The sequence below is a fragment of the Argopecten irradians genome, chromosome 8 (genome assembly GCF_041381155.1).
Source record: "Argopecten irradians isolate NY chromosome 8, Ai_NY, whole genome shotgun sequence".
NCBI lineage: Eukaryota > Metazoa > Mollusca > Bivalvia > Pectinida > Pectinidae > Argopecten > Argopecten irradians.
In genome coordinates this window covers 4,997,055-5,024,190 of record NC_091141.1, presented here as the reverse complement: position 1 = coordinate 5,024,190, position 27,136 = coordinate 4,997,055, and the positions used below count along the sequence as shown (strand labels likewise).

Sequence of the window (27,136 nt, the reverse complement as noted above, 5' to 3'; positions counted from 1 at the left end):
TAACAAGAATAGTGTCTTCAGAACAAATGCTATTTTACTGGTATGGATTGGAGCAAATAGGTAGATGTTGGAAGAAAGCTTGGTAGAACTCTATTGTCTGATTATGTTGTATACACGTTTCCATTGAAAAATCGCAATATTCAAAGCAGAAATGAAATATACATTATAGACAAGTAAATAATGTACCAAAAGAAATCTTGAAGAGCTAAATAATGCTTACTCGATAGGTACTGGAAACTTTTTTTTTCTCCTGTACATAAAACTTTCATATCTTTTGTGAAAATTATTATACCACTACTTCCTTTTTCTAATTTATGGATTATTGTGAAAAACCATTATAGTGTGGGGTCCTTTTTTGTTTTTGTTTTTCTTTTACTGCAAGGAAATATAAAAATAGGACGAATGTTGAATTATTAGCGATACAATAAAAATGTAACAAACTTATGTAAAATTAGAAAATGAAATGCTTTATATCAAGATATGTAGTTTATTATTTCAACCAACCGAAATTCATGAAAAATATCTTTAGTTTTCTAGCAAACCTTTACAAAATCATTGCTAAAGCAATATCCCAACACCGCCAAAGTCAAGTCTTCAAAGAGATCTATGTATCTGTCGCAAATATTTATTTACGTTGGCCATGGACTGTGGGCAATAAAAAACCAACATATTGAGGCTGCCTGAGATGGCACTGACCTTGATGTTGCTTAAGGAACATATATGAAATTACAAAAGCTGTCTATCATTGTTATATTATTGGATCTACTACTACGGAGGCGCTACTACCGATAGAGACGTGTAAACACGGACAGCACCAAGGAGAAACACATTTCAGGTCACATTACGTCAGGCTGATATTCATACATACAAAATAACTATGAAGCGTGTTCAAAACACAGCATATATCTGTTCACCTCATTGGTTTCAAAATTTGGCAATCGATATCAATTCACACTGGAATTGGACATGGCGATGGAAACGCCATCTATCGGCTGATTTCGTTGTCAGATACAGATACGCTTGGTCGTCCCGAGCGTAGTAATCCGACAACAAAAGGGGACTCGATACAACCGGAAGTGTGTAGTTTATCATTTAATCAGCACGTGAGGTGACAGTAATTGCGATCGTACAAGCATGCTGTGAGGTTAGTATTGAGTACAAGCCAGACTTAGCAGATATCTCGCCTGGAAATGAAAAGAGAAAAAAAACGCAATCCTGTAATGTTCGCTCGCCAACACAATCCTCTTACGATAGTTATCAAATTGCGGTTTTGCACCAAAATGAAACTGAAATCAATGATGGATTTCCAGGAGCTGTGACCAACAATGCGGGTCATTATTGCTATCAATACAACGCCTCTCCAAATACGCCGATAGTCTACAAATTCTCTCCATTGAAACTGTAAAGCTATGATTGGTCGGGATTTAAAGTATGTCTATATGTTATATCGATATACAACAGGTTTAACTGTTTAGTAAAACCCACAGCGGTTGTAAAAGCATTTCATTTAGTATTTAAAATGTGGAAAACAATCTGTACATGAATTATGAACACTTATTTTGGAAGCTTGGCAACCCATAAGTCGGTACCGTGTCACCGAGTACGTCAGGCGATGACAAGCACAAATGCCAACTTGAACAAGTTTGAATTATTGATGGCATAATGTGGTAGGTGTATCGGCTCATATCTCTATCTCCTGAAAGTTATATTCATCTACAACAAAGGAGGAGCCTGCAAAAAAGTCACTCCACAATCAGGATTCTGGCCGTTGGCCAAAAGCCTAGATAGCTAGGATGAGTAAAACAAATAATATAGGTATATATATGTAGGTGGGTCACGTTCAAAAGTCGATAGTTTTACAGGCCAACCTATCCTGTATCTATATGTGCTAGCTATGATTGGTTTACTTTGATGTTGCGAAAATCGTTAAATTTTCATTAAAATGAAACTTTTTCCTCATCTCATCATGGCGATCACCTATGAAGAATATTACTGTAACCTGGTTCACCTGGTGTTTTAGTGGGGGACTCCTACCATTACATATGTATATTGAAAAACTGGTACAATTAGTAATAATGGGATTCGATACACGCGATGTTATAATAAGCAATTAGGATGTTGATTTTCATCAGCAATTTGTGAGCGTCATATATCTATATCATATATATCTATATATATATTCGAAAAGGTCAGTAATGTATTAGAGACAAATAATTAGTTTTTCATTTAGTCTTCTCTTCTACTTAATATTTTTATATTTCTGATTTTTAAATACTGAATTTAGTGTAACAATGTAGATGTATAATAATTTTAGCGTCAAGGGTAAATGCCGTCATAGCATTGTATTTCCAACCCCGACATACACATATACCATTTCACGTCTTTGTATTACAAAACTCGACATACACATATAACATATCACGTCTTTGTATTACAAACCCCACCATACACATATACCATTTCACGTTTTTGTATTACAAACCCCGACATACACATATACCATATCACGTCTTTGTATTACAAAACTCGACATACACATATACTATACCACGTCTTTGTATTACAAACCCCACCATACACATATACCATTTCACGTTTTTGTATTACAAACCCCGACATACACATATACCATTTCACGTTTTTGTATTACAAACCCCGACATACACATATACCATTTCACGTTTTTGTATTACAAACCCCGACATACACATATACCATTTCACGTTTTTGTATTACAAACCCCGACATACACATATACCATTTCACGTTTTTGTATTACAAACCCCGATATACACTTACACCATTTCTTGTTCTTGTATTACAAACCCCGACATACACATATACCATTTCACGTTTTTGTATTACAAACCCCGACATACACATATACCATTTCACGTTTTTGTATTGCTTGTTTAGACAAAATAGTTGTCTTTTGCACAAAACTGTTTGCTTATGCATTGTAAAATGGTCTTTGGTCAACATAATTATTTATTTGCATAGATATTTCAGAAACCCTACCATTTTTTAACAGTTTTTTTTCAAATTTCAGTTTTCCAATTAAAAAAAAATCATAACTTTCAAAATAGCATGGTGAGGTATGTTTTTTATTGTTTGTATGTTCAGAGGGTACCCTTAGGCAAATATTTATCCCATTTATTATTTTTTATTTACATTTTTTGGTGGTACACTTTACCTTAGATAACATATATAGGTTTGCCTCTGAATTAACGTGTTTACAGCAGACTATTTCCTATAGAATGTACAACAAGCAACTGTTCAGATTCTGACCCTTGGGAGTAACCTCCCTATCAACAATGGCCCCGACAGTCGCACAAAAAGTGGAAGAGGGGTTTTTGGTAGCTGGTTTGGGGTCAGTTGAGGCTGGGGTCACAAAAATCTTTTTTGTACAATAAACGCTAACTGATAAGGATGTACCGAGCTAGTAGTAATACCAATGTGTAACGTAGCTTACATTGAGAAGAAAAAAGACTTGTTTCTTATGTTTGATAAATGCAGAACTGAAATATTGCCAAAAAACCTATCAAATTTTGGACCAGTGAAACTATTATCAACTTAGTGTGCATTAGTATGAAATAGTGCGTGCATAAGTGTTTGACTCGCAACTTCTGGACACCACACGGCTGTTTCTTTTACGTGATAATCGTATTCCAATAATTCATATCGAATACATAATGTATTTAAATGTAAGTACTAAACTCATCATTAAACTCCTTTCTAGGAATAACAGATGCAATAAACGTATGTAGTACATTTCCATACAAAGTCTTGTATAATAATATATGTGATTTGTATAACCTTCTACTGCATTATGTAAATACTAACTTCTGGATGAGAGGTGCATCAGTTCTCAATGGTAAATCAATACATACGACATTGTCTCCTTTTTTGATGATTGTAACTGAAATATCGTTCGGAATAGCTTAGTTCTACAACAGTTGCAATAAGTAATGTAAAAAAATCGTCCTTTTTCGGAAGGGTGATATAGTGTTCTCGTTCTGTTCCCATATTCTCTGTATTGTCGTTTTATTTTGCTGTAACAACCGTTACAATTTCAATATTACCATACATTTCTATGTGTATGTGTTGACAAGGAAACGTTTTTATATTTATATATATCAATATTAAACAATATTTTATTCAATAAGGGTACGTTACAACATACATTTTATGAAAGGTTGGATTCAGAAACAAGTACAAGATACTTAGTAATCCATTAGACCGTCTCCATATATATCACTCATAAGCAATTAGACAGTACAGATTATATTTACTATGAGTTATCAGTGCAAATGTGTTTTGGTAGGAAAACGGAATAGATGCAGGGATTGGGGTTAAGGAAAATTGTGTTTATTTTGTCAACCATACAAAACTAGTGTTTTGATAAGATGAAGTCGGTGATAGTTTGATCATAAAAAAACTATCACGGGTCTGAGTATATAACCAATATACAAATAGAGATAAGATGGATTTCGAGAAATCTACTTGGAACGGTTCAAGTGACTAACAAAATTTTGAACCGTATCGAAAATGTTTAAATTGTACTGATTGTATATTTCTTTATATTTGTTAATAAATGTTCGTATATTAACTGCGAATTTTATTGCAACTCATCTTCCTTAAACAAATCATTCATTATTATACATATTTTAATTGAAGCATTTGAAGTTTTCAGGATTTATCCATATAAAAACGAATTCTGGAAAAGGTGACTGAAGCACCATGCTGAAAACTGCCTAAAATGTAGCGGTGCTCATTGAATTACCGGCAAATTTAATTATTGTTCCAGTGTTTATCGATTTGCAGTCAACCACACCATGAACATCGGATGCACAAACTCAATAGCTTACGGAATACACAGGTCTGGACATTGAAGATTTGTATCAAATGATATATAGCAGTAACGGAAACCGATGAATTGTCAAATATATTACATATATATTGTATATCATAATATATTGAACAAAATGTATTCTCTACCATTAAAAAAACATGTTCAATAAACAATTTCATTTTATCATAATACAAAGATATAGTATTAATTTTATCATATATGTACATCTGTTTACATCTTATGTTATGTGTACATTTCACCTGAACGTAAATGATTCGGCGTTTCATAATATTAAATAAAGTATCTGAATGTTATGAATATAACGGATACTTGATCTTATGTAAGGTTAGATTGATCATAAATGGACAAGTTTAGGACCTAGAACAGAGACATACAAATTAATGAATAAAATATCCATCTTTTCTTGAAATTATATTTCATCTTGTTAGGCGGTAACTTTTATATTTTTACTTCGCACTCGTGCAAAATATCAAAGTGTGCGCCCCCCTCGATGAAATAAAACGGTTATTGTCAGGAAACAAGATATACCCTCTACATATTCCAATGTGAGTTAATGTTTATAAGGTGATTCACCAGGATTTAAAATGTCTCGGAGATAAAAAAAATAATTTTTTCAGCAAATACATGCAACGATAGAATATAGCGTTAATATTAAGGACTGTGAAACGAGGATAGCATGTATGGTGAAAGGCTTCCGGACGATATTGTATAAAAATAAATAGAAATATATAATGTTAATATTTTAATCTTTCTATAATGTAGCTTAATATCATAAATATGAAAAAATAAACAATTATCTTTTTAATTTGCAATGCTCCTCTAATTATACCGCTGTTAACAACATATAAAATGTAAAACTGAAACTGCAGAGTTCAACTGGGTTAATTAAAATAAATATGCACAAGTAATCTATGGGATTTGATAAAGCAAATGATGAGAAACTGTTTTATAGAACAGGTAAAAATACTAATTTATGACTACTTACTTAAGTACAAAGCCGTTTTACCAACTAGATTATTGTGGGTAATATGACACGATTTACGGATATGAAGCCGTCATTTAAAATACGATAGTACTTTAAAGCATATGTTTTATCAACACAGAACTTTGAACTATTGAAAGGCATACCATGTGGAAATTAGGAGAACATTATAAAGAAATGTACATATGTTGATAATGATATTATCAAAAACATAAGATAATATATAGACAGAATAGTATTGTAATATTGCAATCAATATTTCAGATAAACGGATTGCCTCTGTTAAACCATTGAATCATAGAAATAAAGTATTTCTTATGTCAGAAAATTTTTGAAAATTACATCACAATTTTGAACAAGTAAGATATTTTTCAGATATATAGTAGGATGCTGTGCTTGATTTATTTTTATTTTAAATGATCTGACATGAAATTCATGTGAAAATATTAACTTTGATTTCCATTTCATTTTATAATATTATCAAATATATTTTAAAATTTCTCTATCAAAAATAATTCCTATCATTTTGATGATTATTATTTCTTGAAAGCGCCAAAATTATTTAACAAGTAATCTTCACTGGTGACCAACCGTAATGAATTATATTTGGTAATATCAAACACCATACACATATTCTAAATCTAGCTCATCATAATCCAGTATACTTGTTTCATCCGTCAGATCATGGCAAGTTTGGATTATTAATAGAATACTAGGGGGTCAGGTAATATGTCAGATTTGTTTATCGGACAATTCAATATATAATAGATTTTCCACTATCCGATTATGGCGTATCCCCAACGGACCAGTAATGGTACTATGTCACGTGGATACCACGTGCAGGGCAACCGACATCTCGGTGACACCACATGTGATGTCACATCAGACAATCAGGGGTTAACAAGTGCATGTCTTAGCTCCACTTAATGCTGATAGGGGCGAAATTTAATTAACACGACTGAACCTCGGAAACCATACAACACACCAACAACCATGATATCGTTAAATTCGTGATGATAGTACGATGGAAATGAAAGTGCAAGATTTGGATAAGAACAGAATAGTGTAGACTATAGCCAGTTTTACGTTTGAATTTAATTAAAATGTTGTTGTGTAACTTGTAATCATACATAGTGTATTTATAGAGTTTGAAACTATAAGAGAAGAAACTGCATCCAACCTTTGATAGTTTAATGAATTAATTTAAAAGTAATATTGATTTTAAAGAATAAAGGAAACAATGGGGAATTTAATAAAACGAAACAATGATTTCGTTACGCTTTTCAAGATACTGCGTCTACAACACAAACTGCGAAGTCCGAATGAAACTAATACACTTACTTTAAGTCCCTCAGGCGGAGAACTTCTTTCGCAAGGGATCCCATTCCGAGGTGATAAGTTAAATCCGGGGCCACAAAAGGTTAATAGATCACAGGTGTTGAATTAACCCTATCGATAAATTATGCTAATACCACAAGCATCCACATCTAGTCACAGAAAACAAATATATCCCTGTGAAATACAAACGCTGTTTCCGATGACTTTTAAGATTTTTCACTCCTGGTCGCTTGCAATTAAGTATTTGCATCTACAACTGTATCCAGCAAAGAAATGAAATAAAAACACAATGTATTCCGTTCAGTAACAACCTTTCAGACCTATCCACATACTCTCATATGAGTACCTATTTCTAGGAATAGCAGCATCCGAGCACTATACAAACTAAACATGTATGGATGTCCCGGGAGATGCACACATGCTATATAGAAGCTTCGCATGCATTGACACTTAGATGCTGGACGAAGAGCTCCTGGGATGTGAGCAAAAGTAGGACATAGTTTTCAAAGTCATATCATTTAAGTTCCAAAGCACTGGTGCGAAGTTGAGATTGGCGCATGCCCATGTTGAGACTTACATCAGTAGATGAGTGGAACTACTGTCGGTGATGGGAGTTCACTGGCCTGAAACGACGCAAACAATACGATACACTGCATTGAACATCTAAATGAAAGATAGTATTCAACAGTACTAACGGACACTCACTATCGGAGCGATACATCGATCTAACGAAGGTAGCATGGCAAGCACCAACCGGAGGCTCCACACCCTCGCCCTCCCATTCGTCGACGGAGGCTCCGGATCGACAAAAAGACGAAAAGTCATCGAAAATTAATTTGTGCTTATAAATTATTCAATTGTGAATGAGCGTGATGCTACAGAAGCGGCAGAAGAGTAGTGCCTGTAGCCTATTGGAAAACGAATTAACTGACTCGCCAGTATATGGGCTTGTGAATATATTTTATTCTTCCACATACCTGACTATGGAAGCTGGCATTGATTCTAGAGCAATCCACCTGGGCACACTTGGTAGCAGAAATACCGGCCCAGACATAATCACACCAAGCTAACGACTTGACACTATTTATGTGTTCGTCGCACAGCAATGATAGGATGTTCGTCTATATTGCTTTATAGATGTAGGAATACCTTGTAAATGCCGACTACTGTATTGTGCTTGAATAAACATATATCTGCATTTGATTTTTATATTTATCAATGTTAACATGGAATTATTATAAGTAATCAACGAAAAGTTTAGGCGTTCTTCAGAAACGTTTTCCTGATTTGAAGTACGAGGTCATACGTTGATGGTCAATTCTTGTTAGATTGTTACCGCTCGACTTTCATATTATTCAAGATTTTAATGTAAACTATAAATTCACTTAGATGATAGGTCGATAAAACACAACACTTTGGATCCTCCTGAAAATATTTCTATTCTCAGTTTACAAAATCTACCATTTCCTGAGTCGTAGGACAAAAATCTATATTTTCTTTATGTCTTGTCCTTGTGTTATCGAGTTTGAATCAGGTTGATATTCTTTCTTATCTGTTTCATTTTTATTTTCTATAAGTAAGTTGGAATAGAAAATGTGACAAGGTACATTTAGTCAAATGAGGGAAAACATAAGGCCAGCATATCGCTATTGTCATATGATGCAAATGTCAGAGCAGCCAAGTACTATTGTCTTATTGATAAAAATATCAGTCAGTCAAATATACCTCTTTTGGCCTAAGAAAACGATGACAGTCAAGCCTGCCGCTTTAGTCCTGTGATAAAAAATATCAGTCTTCTCTATCGATATAGAAATATGATAAAAATGACAATCAAGTATATTGATATAGTCCCATGATAAAAATATCTGTCAAGCCTACCGCTATATTACTATAATAAAAATATCCGTCTAGCCCACCAGTATAGAAATATGTCCTCCGTCTAGCTATATTTTTATGATGAAAATATTAAGGGGACTTTCGGTATATGCTATAATCGCCTAGCGATTAAAGTTCGTTCTATGATGAAGGAATGGATTTTCATAAGTAATCCATGAAGTTGACTGTGCTGTTCGATCGTCTTCTTCAGTACCAATCTCAGACCATCTAGTGTGTTTGGTTATGAGAAAATTTATCGAATATTTTATAACAAATATTTGTTCCCTCGTCTAAGCGTGATTTATTCTCTTCAAACAGACTGACACTTACAGAGTCAATAAAGCGAGATGTGATATTAAAATATCAGTAATTCCGTGATTATCGACAGCCAAAGCATATTTATGAAATATAACCAGGGATTAAAGGATACATATTGTACTATACGGATTATAAATGGATAAAACAAAGCTTTTGTTTGCTTCAGTGACACGTTATATAGATAATGATTTTAGCACTTTACTGTATGGTACAAGGCATTAGGTATCGTGGTGATATTCCAGTTTGTAACATATGTTTGTTGAAGCAGAGTTTTAAAGCAAGGAATCTCCATATGTGTTACCGACTGAAATACGAGAATTATACAAACATATTGCTAGGTTACGAAACATATAGATAACAATGAAATACTGAGAACCTTAGTAGCTTATATCGCCAGGTAATTGGGTTAGATGGATATGAACAACCCACACGTACATATCACTAGTCTATGTCACATGTAACCTATTCCTATTAACAGAGGTGAAGGATTTCAAACTTTTTGTTTGTGATTCATGTGGGAACTGAAACCTATATATTGCTTTTGTCGATCATGAATAATAGAATGACGAATTCTCTAAAGAAAATACGCTCTCTAGTTTACCTTCTTATTAATACGCAGTTGAATTTTAATAAAAAAAACGCACAACACAGCTATCAGATCATTCCGCTGAACAGAATTAACCGGTCTGTACCCATCTAGCCTAGATCTTCTCTAACCAAATACAGACTCCCAACATACAGTAATCTCATAACGTTCACAAACATTAACTGCATCCTAAATCTGCATCTGGAAGGCGTTTACCATAATAAATGTTGTCTTTTTATGTGAACAAATCTAAATAAAGTAGATATGTTATGCTGAACTAGATTAAGAAAGTATTATCTTTCTCCCTGATTTTGCACAGGAAGCCCTGTAAATCGCGTGATGAATAGGACAATGCCCATAAAATAAACAGTCCGCATAGAGTGATAAAATATATCAGATGAAATAACATTTCCGTTAAGGCAAACTTAACTAGCAAATAATATAAAATGATAATTGTCGATATGTTAATAAGGTTGAAACATTTTTACAAGGGTATTTATAGAACTCTCTTAAACCGAGAGGATCTGCAACATAACAATTCCTCAACAAACAATCTTTAATCCCGTTTTTTGAATATTACAGAATTACCTCCATTGCGGGGTTCCATTATGACGTCATTGCTTTGTGAGCGAAACTCACGTCATTTTCCCTAAAGCGAATAACATTACGCTCCCAAACACATAACGTAACAATCAATACATATCAGCAAGGAGAGATAACTCTGTGATATATGTAAATACAGAATACTTGTATGTAGACATTATCCAATAAAAATGCAGAGTTCGGATATGTAACTAAAAGGATAAGACGACATGTAATTATAATTTGTGTGTGTTTGTGAAACTGTTCCTAAACCACGAAAAAAATGTAGTAAGGAGATTAATTACCCTAGATGATCAATAATCATTTTTAATGTTTCTTATGTGTCTTACAAACCATTATGAGTATAAAATATTTAATGCTAGTAAGCAATTATCGTCTGGAAAAAAATCTTTTTGGTATATAATATGATAGCATTTTATTCGTATTGTTTATGAAGTTATTTCAATGCGTGTATATTTATTAGAAATATATTAAAGATATGCATCTACATAACAATGAATGCAATAAATGGAATACAGAGTATACAGTATATTAAAATATAAAGATTGTCATCAGAATCTAAAACCTGTCAACTCATCATACATAGACGTTCATCTTTTATTTACTCAAACACAAGCAGTACAGCAGCGGAATCTCTAGATGAAATACGTACATGAAGAACCATTAATGAATAATACGTTTGTTAAGAACCCATGTTACCCTGAATTAACTGCTAACAATACAAAGTATATTTTTTATAGATAATATGTATGTTTTCTAGCATCCTTTGTTTCAACCCGAAGTGCAATCGAGGTCAAACGATTCGAGTCATAATAATGTCCACATCTCGATTAATCTCCGGAAACATGAAAACATGACAGATGCCTGGAGACCATGCCTGGAGATTCTATGACAATGATTCCGGTGAAAGCTTTAGGAAAATCCCCAAGATCAAACGAGCTAATCGTGAATGAACATCAACAACACTTGTTTAGTGTAGTGGCCTATCTTTCTTATTGCTGATTATAAACGGATTCCACTGTCTCATTGTCTGCTAATGATAAAAGATACATTGATACCCGATAGCTTATCATAATGCAGTCAAATTGTTTTTAATGTGAAAATCTTTTGTCCAATATTTTACCCGTTCAAGATTCTGTTTACGTAACGTTATCAAAATTATATGTTTCAAGTAATCATCTAAAAATATACCTTTCACAGAGTGTTTGACAAAAACATCGAATTGATTTTTTTATTGATACAGTCAAATAATATCTGATATTTCATTTTTTTACAGTCAAAACAGCTATAGAAGTACCATAGATAATCATGCGGTTTTTTCACGTGGTTTTCAGCAGTAAGGCTACACCCAATGCATTGTGTGTTATCTTAAATATAGATTACAGCCATATCTCTCATCACGTGTAAGCAATACTGAGTAACCCCTAAACTTAACGGTATCTAGTTCAATGCTGGACTGATATTTTTTTACTATTGTACAAACGCACATCTGACATGTCTTAAAAGCAAATATGATTATCATGAACATTGTTTTTACCACAGGCTGTAAATTATTCCCTATAAAACATTGGCTTGGTTAGTTGTTTATGTCTTATCAGTTTTAAACCAGGAAGAGAAAGTTCAGCATCATATTTCAGATTAGAGCCTGATGTCAATCTAAATGAAAAAATAAAAATTAAAACTTTTGAACTAAATTGCATGAAAAAATATCATAAGAGTTATTAATTTTGAATGATATCTACAAATGTTCAGATTTGTAGAACTGTCCTGTTCTAAACAACCTAATAAATTGTGACCACATTTTGCATATTATTCCTTAAAATCAATTTCTCCGTCCTACGCACACGCTTCGTATTCTCAGTTGCGTGAATATTCACATTTATGTTTATCGGCCATACAAGTATATGTACTTCAGTTCCCTGGGGCTCGTACTTTCTTTCATATTATGTATCTTGGCATAAGGCTATATCTAGACCCTCTTACGTCCCACACATGCTCGTTATTGTAATAGGCTCTCATACCATATAAGTAATTCAAAAGACCACATCTTTACTCATACAAAATACATGTTTCAGTTTTTGTTAACTACCCAAGAAATTATCCATAAAAACTATGGCGTTTTGTGAATAAATTGAAATGTCGACAACACAACCCCTATATTTCACACTTCGGAATATTTTATCAATTTGATTAACACAATATTTATTTTTTATTTTTTAATCGTTCAAATTAAATATGCTGTTGTTGATTTCTAACGTCATATCCGGACTAGTATCTAATAAATATACCTACATTATATATTTAAGTCTACATACAATATTCCATGAAAATGTATAACTCAGGATAACATTGATTTATCATGAAATGTACGGTAATATGCAAGTTTGGTTAAGGCATTCTTACATAATACCATTAGCCCTTAACCCATTTTAGGCATTTGCCTGGCATTGATATTAATTTCTCCGGGTACTTTCTTTTTCTCTTCCTAATTAATCTTCCAAGCCATTAAATTACCCTGACTGTTAATGTGACGTTAGTAAAATAAACTTAAACCCATTTGACTAAAATCCAATATCAGTCGATCTTAAATTGTATATACTCAGCTTTTTTATTCTAAATTACAAAATACATCTTTTGATGATTTTCTATTAATTTAACATCGTATACTACTTCGTATTAAACTTGCGTTGTAAGGTTTGTGCGTCCTAATGTTTCCGAAAGCCTGGTTGTCTATTTATTATCCCGTTCGTTCACTGTCAGGATAAATTACAGGGTGCGCTGCGTTACTAATAGGAACGCTGTTAAACTGTGTACGGAGGCTGGCAGTCACGTTCAGCGTACTGAGTGTGAAAGAGCCGTCGTCACTCGCCACCAACAAATTGATGTCACTCCTTTGTCGATCAGAAGCTTCACCAGACATAGGGTTTTTCATGTTTTCAGTATAGTTTACTGTAAAGTAATTTTAATCTCACATAGAAAATGTAATCTTTATATTAGCTTACTTCCTTCATATACGGAAGTAAAAGATTCAATGGGATTGATGTAAGCATAGGATACATATAAAATGCATTAAAGTGTCATTCTTTAGATATGAAAGCTAAAGAATAAAGGGATTAGACTATATTGATAATAACATTTAAATGTTCCGCATGAATAAACGCGGATGTCTCAACAAATAAACAGAAAAGAATTTGACTCACTTAAAAGAAATAATCTAAGCATAATCAAGTATCAGAATAATAATATGTCGAAAAATGCATGTTGTGTATATTTTGTGTCAAGTAAAACAAATGTTAAAAATTCAACTAGAAGGTTGATAAAAAGCATTACATTCATCTTTGTGGTAAGAAGATAAAACCAATATCCTTGTGGAATAAAACTGAATGAGGTTCTGGCTGAGGAATAACTCCTGATATTGTCTTTACGAGTGTACAATAATACATATGGGGAAAGCTGTAATGAATGATGATGCTTAGAGTGCACCATCTTTAATAAGATCAGATGTGCTTTCCAAGCATAGCTCATCTTAACGCATACACACATTAAGGGAAATAAGTTTGATAAAGTTTCAACATAAAATTTGTCCTCCATAGTGCTCGGCTTAATGTTGTCAAATTAATTAATTATCTGATCGTTATTAGTGAAGGACTTTAACCGACACACTGAGATTGAAGGCTAAATACGATTTTTTTGGAATCTAAAAAACGACCGTTCAACGGATTTAATTGACGGATCCGTAGCATGCCTTGTATTAAGTGTACTTTCATTAGATGCACTAATGATTTGTAAAATTAAAAAATATATAGATTAGAAACATAATAAAGTCGTTAGAACAAATGTTTGTTCCTATTTTTAAAAGTGTTGCAAAAAAGGCCCTAAAATTATTTCTAAGGCAATATATACATAAAGTTTACACTTCGTTCTCGTAATTTCTAACCCGTTTACAAGTGTGTTTTATTTTTGTTGTGTCTAGTGACTGTGAAATGCGTTGCATCATTATATACTAGAGTAGTATATAATGATATGTCGAAGTGAATTGTTTGTGAATTGGTCTATTGACGTGAATTATTTATTTGTATTGTCCTAGGTTTATTATATTGACATGTGAACGTACAGGTAAAGTCAAAGAGAATACCAGCATAGACCAGCACGTTTTCACTGCATCAATTAACTTTTATTTATTATTAATAAAAATCTTTTATTTCCCCATTAAAACATTAAGAAGAGGATAGGAGTTTCCTGCTCTGAACGAAGATGACGACACAATGCTGTTCGTCAAGCGTGAAGTTGACGTTTGCAAAAGTCACCTTGCACATTACCGCATAACATTGAGCTATAAATAATTTTATCGTATTTGACGATTCATTTTTGTTGTCGTCATTTGTAATTTTGTGTACAAATGATATGTTTTAAAAAATATATTAGAGACAATTTGATTTATATATTTGTTTTACTCCGTTTCATAACGAATAGAGTGAGAATAAGGATATAATTATTAATCAGGTTAATATTAGGGGCCATGATGGCTGAGTGGTTAATGTGTTTCGATACTCAACAATTTCCCTCCTCCTTATATGGGATGTGGCGGCTGTGTGATAACAGTGTATCTGACACTCGACCACTAACCCTCTACCTCTGGAGTCCCGAGTCTACTGAATGCAGATGTGATATATTATTACAATACCATATCCCTTCTTAAGCTACTGCAGTTTCCACAGCATACAAAACCTGCCACGTTCACCTTAACTATTGAAAAAACAACAAAACTGATAAATGATAATAATGTTATTTCAATTTGCAAATACAGAAGTCAGTGATATAACTTCGATATACATGAAATGATAAACACGCTCTGAAATAAACCTGACATCATGCTCCCAGCATAAAACAGACAAAAAAAGGATAATTACTGACCTGGGTCTGTTTGAAACTCAATATATAATATTTATTTGGGAAGTTGATCAAATTTACCACCGTAACGTATACATACATGTATATTATTATTACTAGACTTGGTGTTGTCTGCACGTGCAAGCCGTTGTCTTATCTATGTGGTTCGAAGCACGAACATATGATCAAGATACATCTACAACAAGATCAAACATTGACCAATAAAATTCTCTCCGACATGAACTGATCGAGTTAGGGGGAAAAACTACCTTTTATAACGTGAAGTGTTGTTGTTTGAAGTGAGTCAAAGGATTTTATCACAATGGAGCTACGGTATTCTTGTATAATAGGATACGTCAGGGATAATACTTCAGGCATCTCTCTGTATTTTGATATCTATGTTTACATGTCAACACACTTTGCTTTCTGTATCCATGGTTACCACATTACTGTAGTTTTTCAAGATGTTATAAAGCTATCGTGCGATCATTTTGATATATTTTGTTAGAACTGTTAGTATGCTGAATCAAAGCCTACTAATTGACATTTCATATTTTTAATTACTTTAAATGTGTTCTTGACATAAAACAATGATTACGAAATACTTTGATTTTTACTTTCATTACTGTTTTTTACAATTCAATAGTATGCTATTTTCACTGTTTCTATTACTAAAACTGTTCAGTATTATCTTTTTTTTAAATTACATTGACATTATCAATACCACGATTGAATATGATCATTTTGTATTCATTGAATTCGTTTATGGACAGTGATACACACTGTTTCTCCTTATCCAAATTGAAATAACACGGACTACAGATAAGAGCAACTCAATAATGTAAATGACTAGACTGATGGCTGTCATATAGTTGGACATCGCCCAGAATATGTCTACTAAATGTCTCCCACAATCATCAATGTATTTCCGACCGAGTCAATTGGGCAGATTGTTGTAGCGGTATCGCTCTCAGAATTTGAGCTCATTACACTTAGAGCAGAAAACCAATTCTCGCAATAAACTTCAAATTACAAAATAATTGATTTCCCGGAATTAAAACAGTTGTGAAATAAATCATGGTCGGCAAATAGGATAGCTTCGTCTCTAGTGTGCTTGTTACATTATTCCTTGTCGTGGTTTATGTGATGTAATGATGATATTTCATTATCAGACGTGGCGCGTCTCGACGGACCATTCTCCTGCATTCACTATTGTATAAATATCTCCGCCCAGCTGAGCTATTTTATCAGTTTTGTTTTGGTATTTATATTAGTTATTCATAATCATAATTTGAACGCTTTAAACAATTTGTGATTCAATTTCTGCAGAATGGGTTGAGTATATGACTTCATCAATTCGCGTGAAGCGCCATAATCATTCTGACCTGGTTGGTCTAACCTAACAATTGCTTATATTTCTATTATATGGGAGTGCTTTGGGTTTTTTTTTTAACTTTTTACCAACACAGCCCTCCAATGTTTTTTACGCATGCATTTTTACAAATATACATTAAGTACGGAAATATGTAAACCTATTATAGGCTTCAGTATATATTATTTATCAGTTTATTTATTTTCCCTAACTGCATGTTCGAGAGAATTCTTATAGAGAAAGAAATTTTCAGCAAATGTCAACATATGTAACTTTTGGAGGGTAGTGTATTTTATTCAATGTGAACATCAAGTAAGGTTGAAATTGGATAGTTTAAATCTGAATAATTTCGCGGCATACGCTGATGAAGACAAAACAAATGGTGGAGCTCAAAGACAGCTAAATAATTTTAAATGTGGCACATGAATTTTTTTTACATATACTTTATTCTGTTTTTATTTATTGTTCAAATCATTCAGTATGTTTGACGAGTTCAGGAACATCTAAACATTTTGTTTCTTGTTTTTTACACTTTAAAACGGCTTTGTGTCATGTAAGAAATACAGTGAGCAAAAATATTTCATCACGTTATGGTAAATAATTAGACAAAATCACAATTTGTTCCTTAGCGAGTATGGCAGAAAACGCGATTGGTAATATATTATCTCCAATAACTCCAGTGTACATAAAATGTGCAAATCGACAGAGGGCAGTGTTGTGTGTCATAGAATACGGAGTTGGCAGTTACAAGACGAGGTTGTTTTTCGATGCGAAAAGTGAAGTAACTAGGCCTCTGATAAATCTTTCCTTTAAACATGAAAACTGAAACTGATAATTACAAACTAGTGCTAAATGGTACAAAACCGTCCCAGCGATTCGATTGTGCTACACATGTAATGACACGATTTAGTCTCACGTCCCAAAACCAATTCAACCGGACTGAATACAATCACATTTCCGGATTTAGACCGGCCCCGGTTCCATCGATTACTTAAAAACTTCCGGTTTTGGTTTTTAACATACATAGACCTTGGAATCGCTGGTTTGTATACCGTTTAACAATGAAAACCACTTTTTGATTATATTTTTAGCGCGAAGAACAAATGATGAAACGCTAAAATGAGTCAAAGCAAGGAAGCTCCTAAAGTGTTCTCTAACGCGTAGAACCCATTCAATCATGATGAAATCGTTCACAATCGCCTAATCACAAATGTATTGCCTTTCTATATCAATAGTTATTCGTTGAAATATGTATTGTGTGACAAACAATCCGTGGTACTGCCGACAGCGTTGTTAGTTTGAACAAATACTAACCAGAAGTAGTTCACATATTATTCCTTTCTATGCATGATTTTATTCAGAGCAGTGTTTTGGGTGTTGGCTCGCCCTGTGTATCCCAGAGGTTTTTGTTATTTGATTCGTTCTCTAATAATAGCCAGTGCTAAATTTCGGTATCATATATTGACACAGGGATGGCAAGGCTTGAACCAATGAGTTCGCTATTGTTCTCAAATCCCGCCAGCGTCACGCTTGGCATGCTCTAAGTGAATAACCAGTGCCATCAAAGCTGTGATGGTACAGATAACTATTGTCTCTTTTGTAACGCGCACGTGCGTGTGACGTCACTGCACATCGTGAGACTGATTTGTAAATGGATCGGCAAACATTTACGTAACTAGAATCAACATGGGGGATACATACTGCTATTGTGGTTTATAAATGGTACTGACATCACATAACCAATAAAATCGACAAGTTGAGGGTGTGGTTTAATGGTGTATGATCAAACACTGTATATAAACCAAACATTAGCGTCATTCAGCAAACCTATACAATTACTAAATTACTAAACAAATATATAAACAAATTACATAGGGCATAAATAGATACACGAATGAGTCCATGTTGGACATTGTAAATGCTGGCGTTTCATTGACAAAGAAGAGAGTGGGAAAACATGACCGAAGAACTTTTGTTTTATTGTTTAAATTTGGTTGCTGCTCGGCAGAGAAATGATAATAAATGAAAAAATGTGGAAATCGTGCTGTGTGATCGAATGGAAGTGAGGGTTCAGACAGCTTCTATCAAAGTTATATACCATAGATAATACGATAATGTTGTATTCGATACTGTTTTATAAATGGCCGCTGTTCTATGTCATCCAATTATCAAAAGTAATCCAATGTGTGTGGGCTGATACATACGGGCAAGTTGAGCGTAAACTTGTAAAGAATAAAACATTTCTAGAAACATTTCTCCAGGAAGTCTTTGACATAGAATCATAATGAATTGTATCAAGTTAATTACACAGAAGATAAGGCAGGAATGATTTGAGAGACCAAACCTAGTTCCTACCAAACAAACTAACTTTGATTTAACACGGGAGTCAATGTGATAAAAACCATTCCTACACTTGTAACGAATATCACATTTCCAGATATTTGTCCGTCCGCTAGGAAGCTTTTGTGAAATACAATTTACGTACCTATTTTACATACACAATTGACGTCAGCGGCGAGGCTCGTGGTCTTCTGGGAAAACTACGAAAACAATATATAGCCTAAAGGATGACAATGTCTTTATAAAGAGTTTCAGGTCGATAACATAGTATCATACGACTTAGATAATACCATAACAGATAAAAAGAGAAAGTTAAATTGAGTGAAATATAGTAGAATAGTTGTTATGTTGATACAGTATGCGAACTCTAATTATCGTTTCGGTCAAACTTCATTTGTATCTAGACTTATGACAAAAGCACATGACAGTTTTATTACAGAAGTGTGAAAAAGTTCCGAATGGATAATAATTGTTCTAAAACCTGGGTATGAATATTCATAAAATATTCAGGAGATACGATTATCCTAGATTAACTACAGAGATTCCCATCACATTATCTTCACATTGTTATTGACTATTTCTCTACATTTTATGTTCTTCTACAGGAGAAATGACTTAAGTATACGTTTTATCCCACCCTTCAGTTAAGTACTAATTTTCATACGCATACACGAAATCCTAGTTTCATGTACAATTTGATCTTATGCCTTGTACTATTTAACACATAGTAAATCACAACTGTATCATCTATATTGCTTTATTATAATGTCATCCAATCAACTGGCAGTTACTTCGCGGCTTCCCAAGTAATACTTTTTGTTTATCGAACTAGAGTTCATCACCTCGAATCGCTGTAATTGTGACGTCATTGTAATCCTGAATACTACTATAATGTCTAGATGATGGCGTAATTACAATGTAGAAGTCCGGCCTACAATACCTTTATCAACATATTTTGCAGTATTATGTAGTAATATGGAATAAACTAATTTTAAATTCTGTTTCATTTTAAGAAACTGGTTTCAAAGTAATAATCATACACAATCGTCACTAACTTTTAAAATGTTTTTACTTTTGAATGTCTCATCAGCCTTTATGTTGTAGAACTTCAACACTTTTCTCATGCCTAATGCGATAGTACCGCTTTGATTTCTTTATATTTTACTCCTTACTGCTCTAAGCTTGGAATCTTCATTATCGGTGTCAATATTTCGATTAACTCTTAAAATATTTAATCTTCGACAGGTGTCTTATTATCAAAATATTATCATACGGATTTCTGTTTTCACACGTTTATAATGTACTGTACATATCTGAAGTATCATATGCGCCTTTATTGTTTTATATAGCGCCATTTCGCCGCTACCACCGTGGACGCTGCTCCTCTCACGGTCAGAGATATTGAGGTCAGACTAGACCATTGCGTTACCTTGAGGACCAATCGACATTATGCGCTACTTAAACCCGGGAGAGCATTCCTTCCCACACGTGGCTAAGTCAATTTGTACAATATAGATTTATTAAGGAAAATGTTATTTTAACTCGAGAGTAATAAATGCAATTGCTCATGTCCAGAAAGCGCCGTAGCCAGATTAGGAGAGGCGCGCCTGTTTTGTCTTTATTTAATGTTGAAGGGTAATCAGCCGGGGCCGGGGTGCCGGAGTATCTGACGGTCCGCTATAGCACTATCCCACACAACAAGGTTATCCAATTTGGCTGAAGAAGCATAGACTGCCACATCTATTGCGGCAAACAAAATTATCGGGTGATTTTGTTGGGGATAATACTATTTGTATCGATTCTTCACCCCCCATTCTCAAACCCCCATCACACGTTCGCACGCGCAACAGCCAAGCAATGCTCTTTCGGAAGGCAGCTGGAATTTCTTGTGACGCGCTGCAATTTAGTTACGCCTCAAATCGTATGTCTATCTTTTTACTCCAATAATGTAATCAAGAATTATATTTTGCAACCAGAACTGGAATTTGTCATTATTGTTTTGCAGTTTCAATGGAACATTTGTGCTTGCGTCCCAAAATAGAAGGGGAAAAAACTGTCTGGCAATCTGGGTTGGTTTGTTCTCGCTATGTTTATAGTTGTGTAACCTGAGGGTAGACTGGACAGCGACTGGACTTGTGACAAATTCATAATCACAGCAGACCAAGAACGCCGACAGTCCATTGACCCTACCGTTCCAGGTGATAATTGAATTTCTATATACATACATATATTCTTATTTTCTTTTTCTTGGAGAGGGGTCACGTGACGACTAAGACCATGTCGTGATCTTTAGTTGTAACACGTGGGTGTATCAATCTCCCCGGGGGCACGGGCTACCGAAATATATGATTGCTTTACAAAGCCATCGCTAAGGTGATTGTTTTGCTGATATTTTGAGAAATGATTATTCAGAATGTGACCTGTCTGCGATTTCGATATCGATATTTCCTCCGGGGCTGTGCATGTATTTTGACATAACACAGAAGAATGTCGGAATAAACTAAATGAGTTTCTCAATTTATTATTCAACTGCTGTATGGTTCGCCCAAAATTTATACTGAAATACACCAGCTGGTAACATAGGTCGTAATAGCAAAATGTTTAATGCATATATATTAATAGAATCAATATGCATACAAAAGTACAGAATTGTTAGGGTGGGTAACATGCCAGATCCCGGATTTTATCAAACTCCGTCTGAACATGTTTGGGGGAAACACCAAATCCGGGAAGTAATAAACGTTAGAAATGATTCCTAAACGATATCGTAGTAGTGTTCTTTGTCGAGGTAACCTTTTTGATGACGAAGACTATCTAATGCATAATGTTCTTACAATATTGTAATTTCTCGTTTAATGACGCCCTATGATGTCTATAGAGTACGATAAGTTATTATCTCTAGCAACAATTAAAATATCATACGGGAGCGGTTGTGTGATGAACACAGCAACAACGACTGTACACCAACCAAAACAGCTCTAGAAACATCGTTTTCTGGTGTCTTTGTGGTGACGGTAAAACATAAGATGTGCGTGTGTGCCTTGTTCGCGACATTACATCAAAGACAATAACCAGGTAATCTTGTCGTTCACAGACTACACTGGATTTCTCATTACCTTCACGATATGATCCATGCGCTGGGTCAAACGAATCATATAATACATTGACAACATGTGAAAAGAGGCAATGCACGATGGTAAATGGAATCTGCACCACAAAGGCGTGTACAGGTAAAGGGATTTTAATGACAGCAGCTTAAGACACGTGGACAGTCACAATACAAAAATCGATCTATCGACATGAGGTTTATCCCTTAACGATTCCTGCATTAGAATATGTTTTTATTAGACTTACTGGTCCCCGAAAATGGAAGACTACAATAGATAATAAAGGGTGACACTGAAGAGAGACAAATGAGGATTATGTAACTGAGAAAACATGACAATATAGCTAAACATGGAAATAAAATAAATGTAGCAATAATAAAACACAGATGAATATGAAGGCAAAACACATTCTATAGTATCATGGGTACGGTTAGGATACTGGATTCATCCAAGGGGAAGGCGATTAAAAGAGCAAGATATTATACCGAAAAAAATCTAATTGCGCTGACCTTTATAAAATATAGACGAACAATATAAACATGGCCTCATAGTTTGTCATGTGAATACGGCCTGTAATCAGTCGTGGTATTTTACGATCCGTCTAGCAAAATTAACCGGAAGTAAAAGTCGCGTGCAGTTGCGTGGTACATTCAACGACCATATCCTGTCCGGAAATTGCTTTCAACGATGCTCACTAAGACATAAATAAGTTTTTTTCCCGAATCATGAAATGTCTACCTATATTACTGCTAATATAAAAGGATACCGTATATGACTTCCTTTGGAAGTCTTTGGAAGGATTTCTGATTTCCAGTGATATATATTAATATTACTTTGAAAGGTAACGCACCTCGGATAAGCCCTCCTACGGCGGGAGGAAACAACTATATACCTCTGATTCCGTGTCATCACGGCACGACTAATTAATGAGCACCGCCATGGTCAGGCAACCAGCGGTCGATAATGAGACTACCTCGTTAGGCAAAAGTATATTTTCAAAGATTCAACTATGTATTGCTATTATGCTTAAATTTGTTGGAGATGTGCATGTATAGATTTATTTTATGACATGCATGGTCAGGCTCCTATTATCGACTCCTCCACAGGTACATTTACCAATCAGAAGTATTGCATGGTCGTTTTCCTTCATGCAAACGACGCCAAAATTTCGAATGAATTCAAGCCATATCATTGCATATCTAAGATAATTTATATATTATGTTATAAAATCCGGAAAAATGCTTAATACAATTCACATCAAAAGTAAGTCTACCATGAAAATACTATGCAAAAATGATAACAATGAATACCGTGGTAGTTTTCTACCATGGAAATGCTATGCAAAAATGAATATCGTGGTAGTTTTCTACCATGAAAATGCTATGCTAAAATGAATACAATGGTAGCATGGTAGTTTTCTACCATGGAAATGCTATGTTAAAATGAACACCGTGGTAGTTTTCTACCATGAAAATGCTATGCGAAAATGAAAACCGTGGTAGTTTTCTACCATGGAAGAATACCGTGGCAGTTTTCTACCATGGAAATGCTATGCGAAAATGAATATCGTGGTAGTTTTCTACCAGGGAAATGCTATGCGAAAATGAATATCGTGGTAGTTTTCTACCAGGGAAATGCTATGCTAAAATGAATATCGTGGTAGTTTTCTACCAGGGAAATGCTATGCAAAAATGAATATCGTGGTAGTTTTCTACCATGGAAATGCTATGCGAAAATGAATATCGTGGTAGTTTTCTACCAGGGAAATGCTATGCAAAAATGAATATCGTGGTAGTTTTCTACCATGAAAATGCTATGCTAAAATGAATACAATGGTAGCATGGTAGTTTTCTACCATGGAAATGCTATGCTAAAATGAATATCGTGGTAGTTTTCTACCAGGGAAATGCTATGCTAAAATGAATATCGTGGTAGTTTTCTACCAGGGAAATGCTATGCAAAAATATCGTGGTAGTTTTCTACCAGGGAAATGCTATGCAAAAATGAATATCGTGGTAGTTTTCTACCATGGAAGAATACCGTGGCAGTTTTCTACCATGAAAATGATATGCGAAAATGAATACAATGGTAGCATGGTAGTTTTCTACCATGGAAATGCTATGCGAAAATAAAAACCGTGGCAGTTTTCTACAATGGAAATGCTATGCTAAAATGAACACCGTGGTAGTTTTCTACCATGGAAATGCTATGCTAAAATGAATATCGTGGTAGTTTTCTACCATGAAAATGCTATGCTAAAATGAACACCGTGGTAGTTTTCTACAATGGAAATGCTATGCTAAAATGAATACCGTGGTAGTTTTCTATCATGGAAATGCTATGCTAAAACGAATACCGTGGTATATATTTCTGTACACAATTGAGTTTCTTTTATATTATAAAAAAATACATAATTGTTGCCAATAGAAATACAATGGAGATACAACCTTGCTGATTATTTTTCTGATGTTCTAATTTATTTTAGTACAGTTCAAATGGTTATCATGGAAATGTATATAAATATGCATTACATCATTGGGAAAATAGATTCAAAATCAAACTCATTGCTTTCAATATAAAATCAAACTCATTGCTTTTCATACAAAATTAAATCCATTGCTTTGGACATAAAGGCGAATCTGTTGCACATCACCAAATAGTATTGTTGTTCATTCTAAAATGCTTTTTTGTTGGTAATGAAAAGGACGAAAGAAATCCTTTGATTTTGTTTGCGAATCCGATGTGCTCAAGTAGTGGAAAACCAAACTCATAAAATAACGCTTTGTGTTTATTCTCTCCGCTCCATCAATCATCATAGACCATTGCTTTGGGGATGGATTCATTCATCAAACACGGACACATTCTGTTAGACTCCTACGAATATCGTCTTCGTCTATAGCTTGTAATCACTGTGATTTCTGTGAAATCCCCGTGAACCCATACACCTTTTTTACGTTGACTTTAGACGCTCTAATGAAAAAGTTATTACAAATTCCTCTGAGGCTGACGCAACTTTTAAATATCCGATGACAGGGCGGATTTAATTTGGTGCCAAGTGATTAAGTACACACTAGAAATAAAACCGTACACGTGAATGCTGGATCCGGACTATAATCCACAAATAAATCAGCATCATTGTGAAGTCTGCGTGATCGAGAGCGCTTTTATGGCAATGCGATAGAAACCTTGCCCAACAAAAGCAGATTTAGTTCGACGTTGGTACTTCATTAAGTGTAAAAACCATTTGTTGGAGTTTCGATTTGACGAGATTAAATTTTCACGATTCATTGTCTCCTGTCTATTTCTTTACGTTGAAAAGTCGAACAAGATCAAGTGTTTAGCTATAATGATCGCGATTTTGCTCGGTTCAAGTTGAGTAGTTGGATTTGCTGTCAATTCTAGAATTTGATTTAAAGGTTGTAGAGTACATTTGTGTCATCATGTCTGATTTTCTGCAATCTTTCCCATCCAGAAGTTGCACTATGCTGTTTGTAGAGATGGATATTTATTGGAAAAGACTTAACTATAAATCGAAGACAAAAACGGAAGTGCTGCATACATACAATTACTTTTCGAAGGAATCACAACTTTGATCCATACTGTCGATTTTTGGTCATCAGGCATTATATTGAGTATTCGATGCGCTAATTGTATGTTTAATTATTACCGTGATAGAGATTGGTTACAGTAATTAAACAATGCATCCTCCTGTTTTGGTTATGATTGAGCGATTTACAAAGTAGCAACATAATTTATAAGCGACAAAGCTCATGCATAAATACAAACTTAGAAGAAGTACAAATATTTATAATGTAAAAAGTCAATACAAGTATAGTGACACAATTGAGATGAAACAAATGGGAACACGTATCTTAAGAGTAGTTAATTAATTGTCATTGAGACTGTTGGTGAGGTATAAATGGGTTTCACAATGTTACGACGTTGGATACATTTACAGTACTTACAGTACTTTACACGATAGTACTATTGAAAGGCTTGATGCTATTCTAGGATGGGAAGGACGCACTATGTACAGTAGTAGCAATGATTTGACAGCTTTGATAGTCCGGGATGTCAAGCCTGAGAGTTAAATGACATGTTGTCATAGCAAGAGATAAAAATCAAATTTACCAGTCATTGCACTGTATCGAGAAACCATTAAAGATTTATATCCATAACGATTTGTCTAAAAGCCTGAGCGAGTGATAGAGACTGCCAGCCATACAACGTTGCTATACTCTGAATGGATACAACGCTCGAACCTTACGCCGTCAACATGTCGACATTAAATTCAATGTTCCCAAGCAACAGAAAATATCCTTTTAACCGATATTTCAGTTAAGAAATTCTGAGTGTAAGGCATTAACCCTTAGCAAAACAACTAGGCTAAAATGCAGGAAGAAGATTATGTAAATATTTTCATAGCAGTAGAGTTTCCTTTCTTAATGGTTTCAGCGTGATTGACATAAAAGCGTTTTTGCAACAGAATTAATAGTTGTACCAAATGAGATATAGCCCAGGGCTATTACGGTATAGAATAATTTCATTACAGATTATATTTTAGCGACACCTAAATTATTTGTTACTTTTCTCACAGGAAACTCTTCTACAAGTGTCCATTACTAGAGGTCGTCTGCCCGGAGTGTCCATTACGGCCACGACAGTACTACATTTAGGCCGTGCAAAAACTCGGGGCATCAAGGAGAAGAAGTCTGTAAATATCAATGGATGTGGTGACACTTATTAATCAGTGACCAAAAGTCACCAGGATACATTAAGGACTGGGTGACATATCGTTCTGTCCGAAATTAGGCCAGAAATGGCTTTTAAGGAACCGTTTCTCCTGTTTTAG

At 34.3% G+C, this 27,136-nt stretch overlaps 1 protein-coding gene across 4 annotated transcripts in view; it reads right to left on the bottom strand.

The window, feature by feature from the left end:
* LOC138329158 (vesicular glutamate transporter 1-like) overlaps positions 1-27,136 on the bottom strand; it is a 76,461-nt gene that overhangs the window by 30,602 nt on the left and 18,723 nt on the right. The window contains exon 2 of one of the 4 annotated variants that reach the window (XM_069275934.1): positions 7,197-7,816. The exons of 2 other annotated variants lie outside the window; for them this stretch is intronic. In XM_069275934.1, the coding sequence (XP_069132035.1) occupies positions 7,197-7,240 (44 nt within the window). In that variant the 5' untranslated portion in view covers positions 7,241-7,816. Of the gene's footprint in view, positions 1-7,196; positions 8,030-27,136 lie in introns of those variants that run through there. One more of the 4 variants, XM_069275933.1, reaches the window with a different exon arrangement.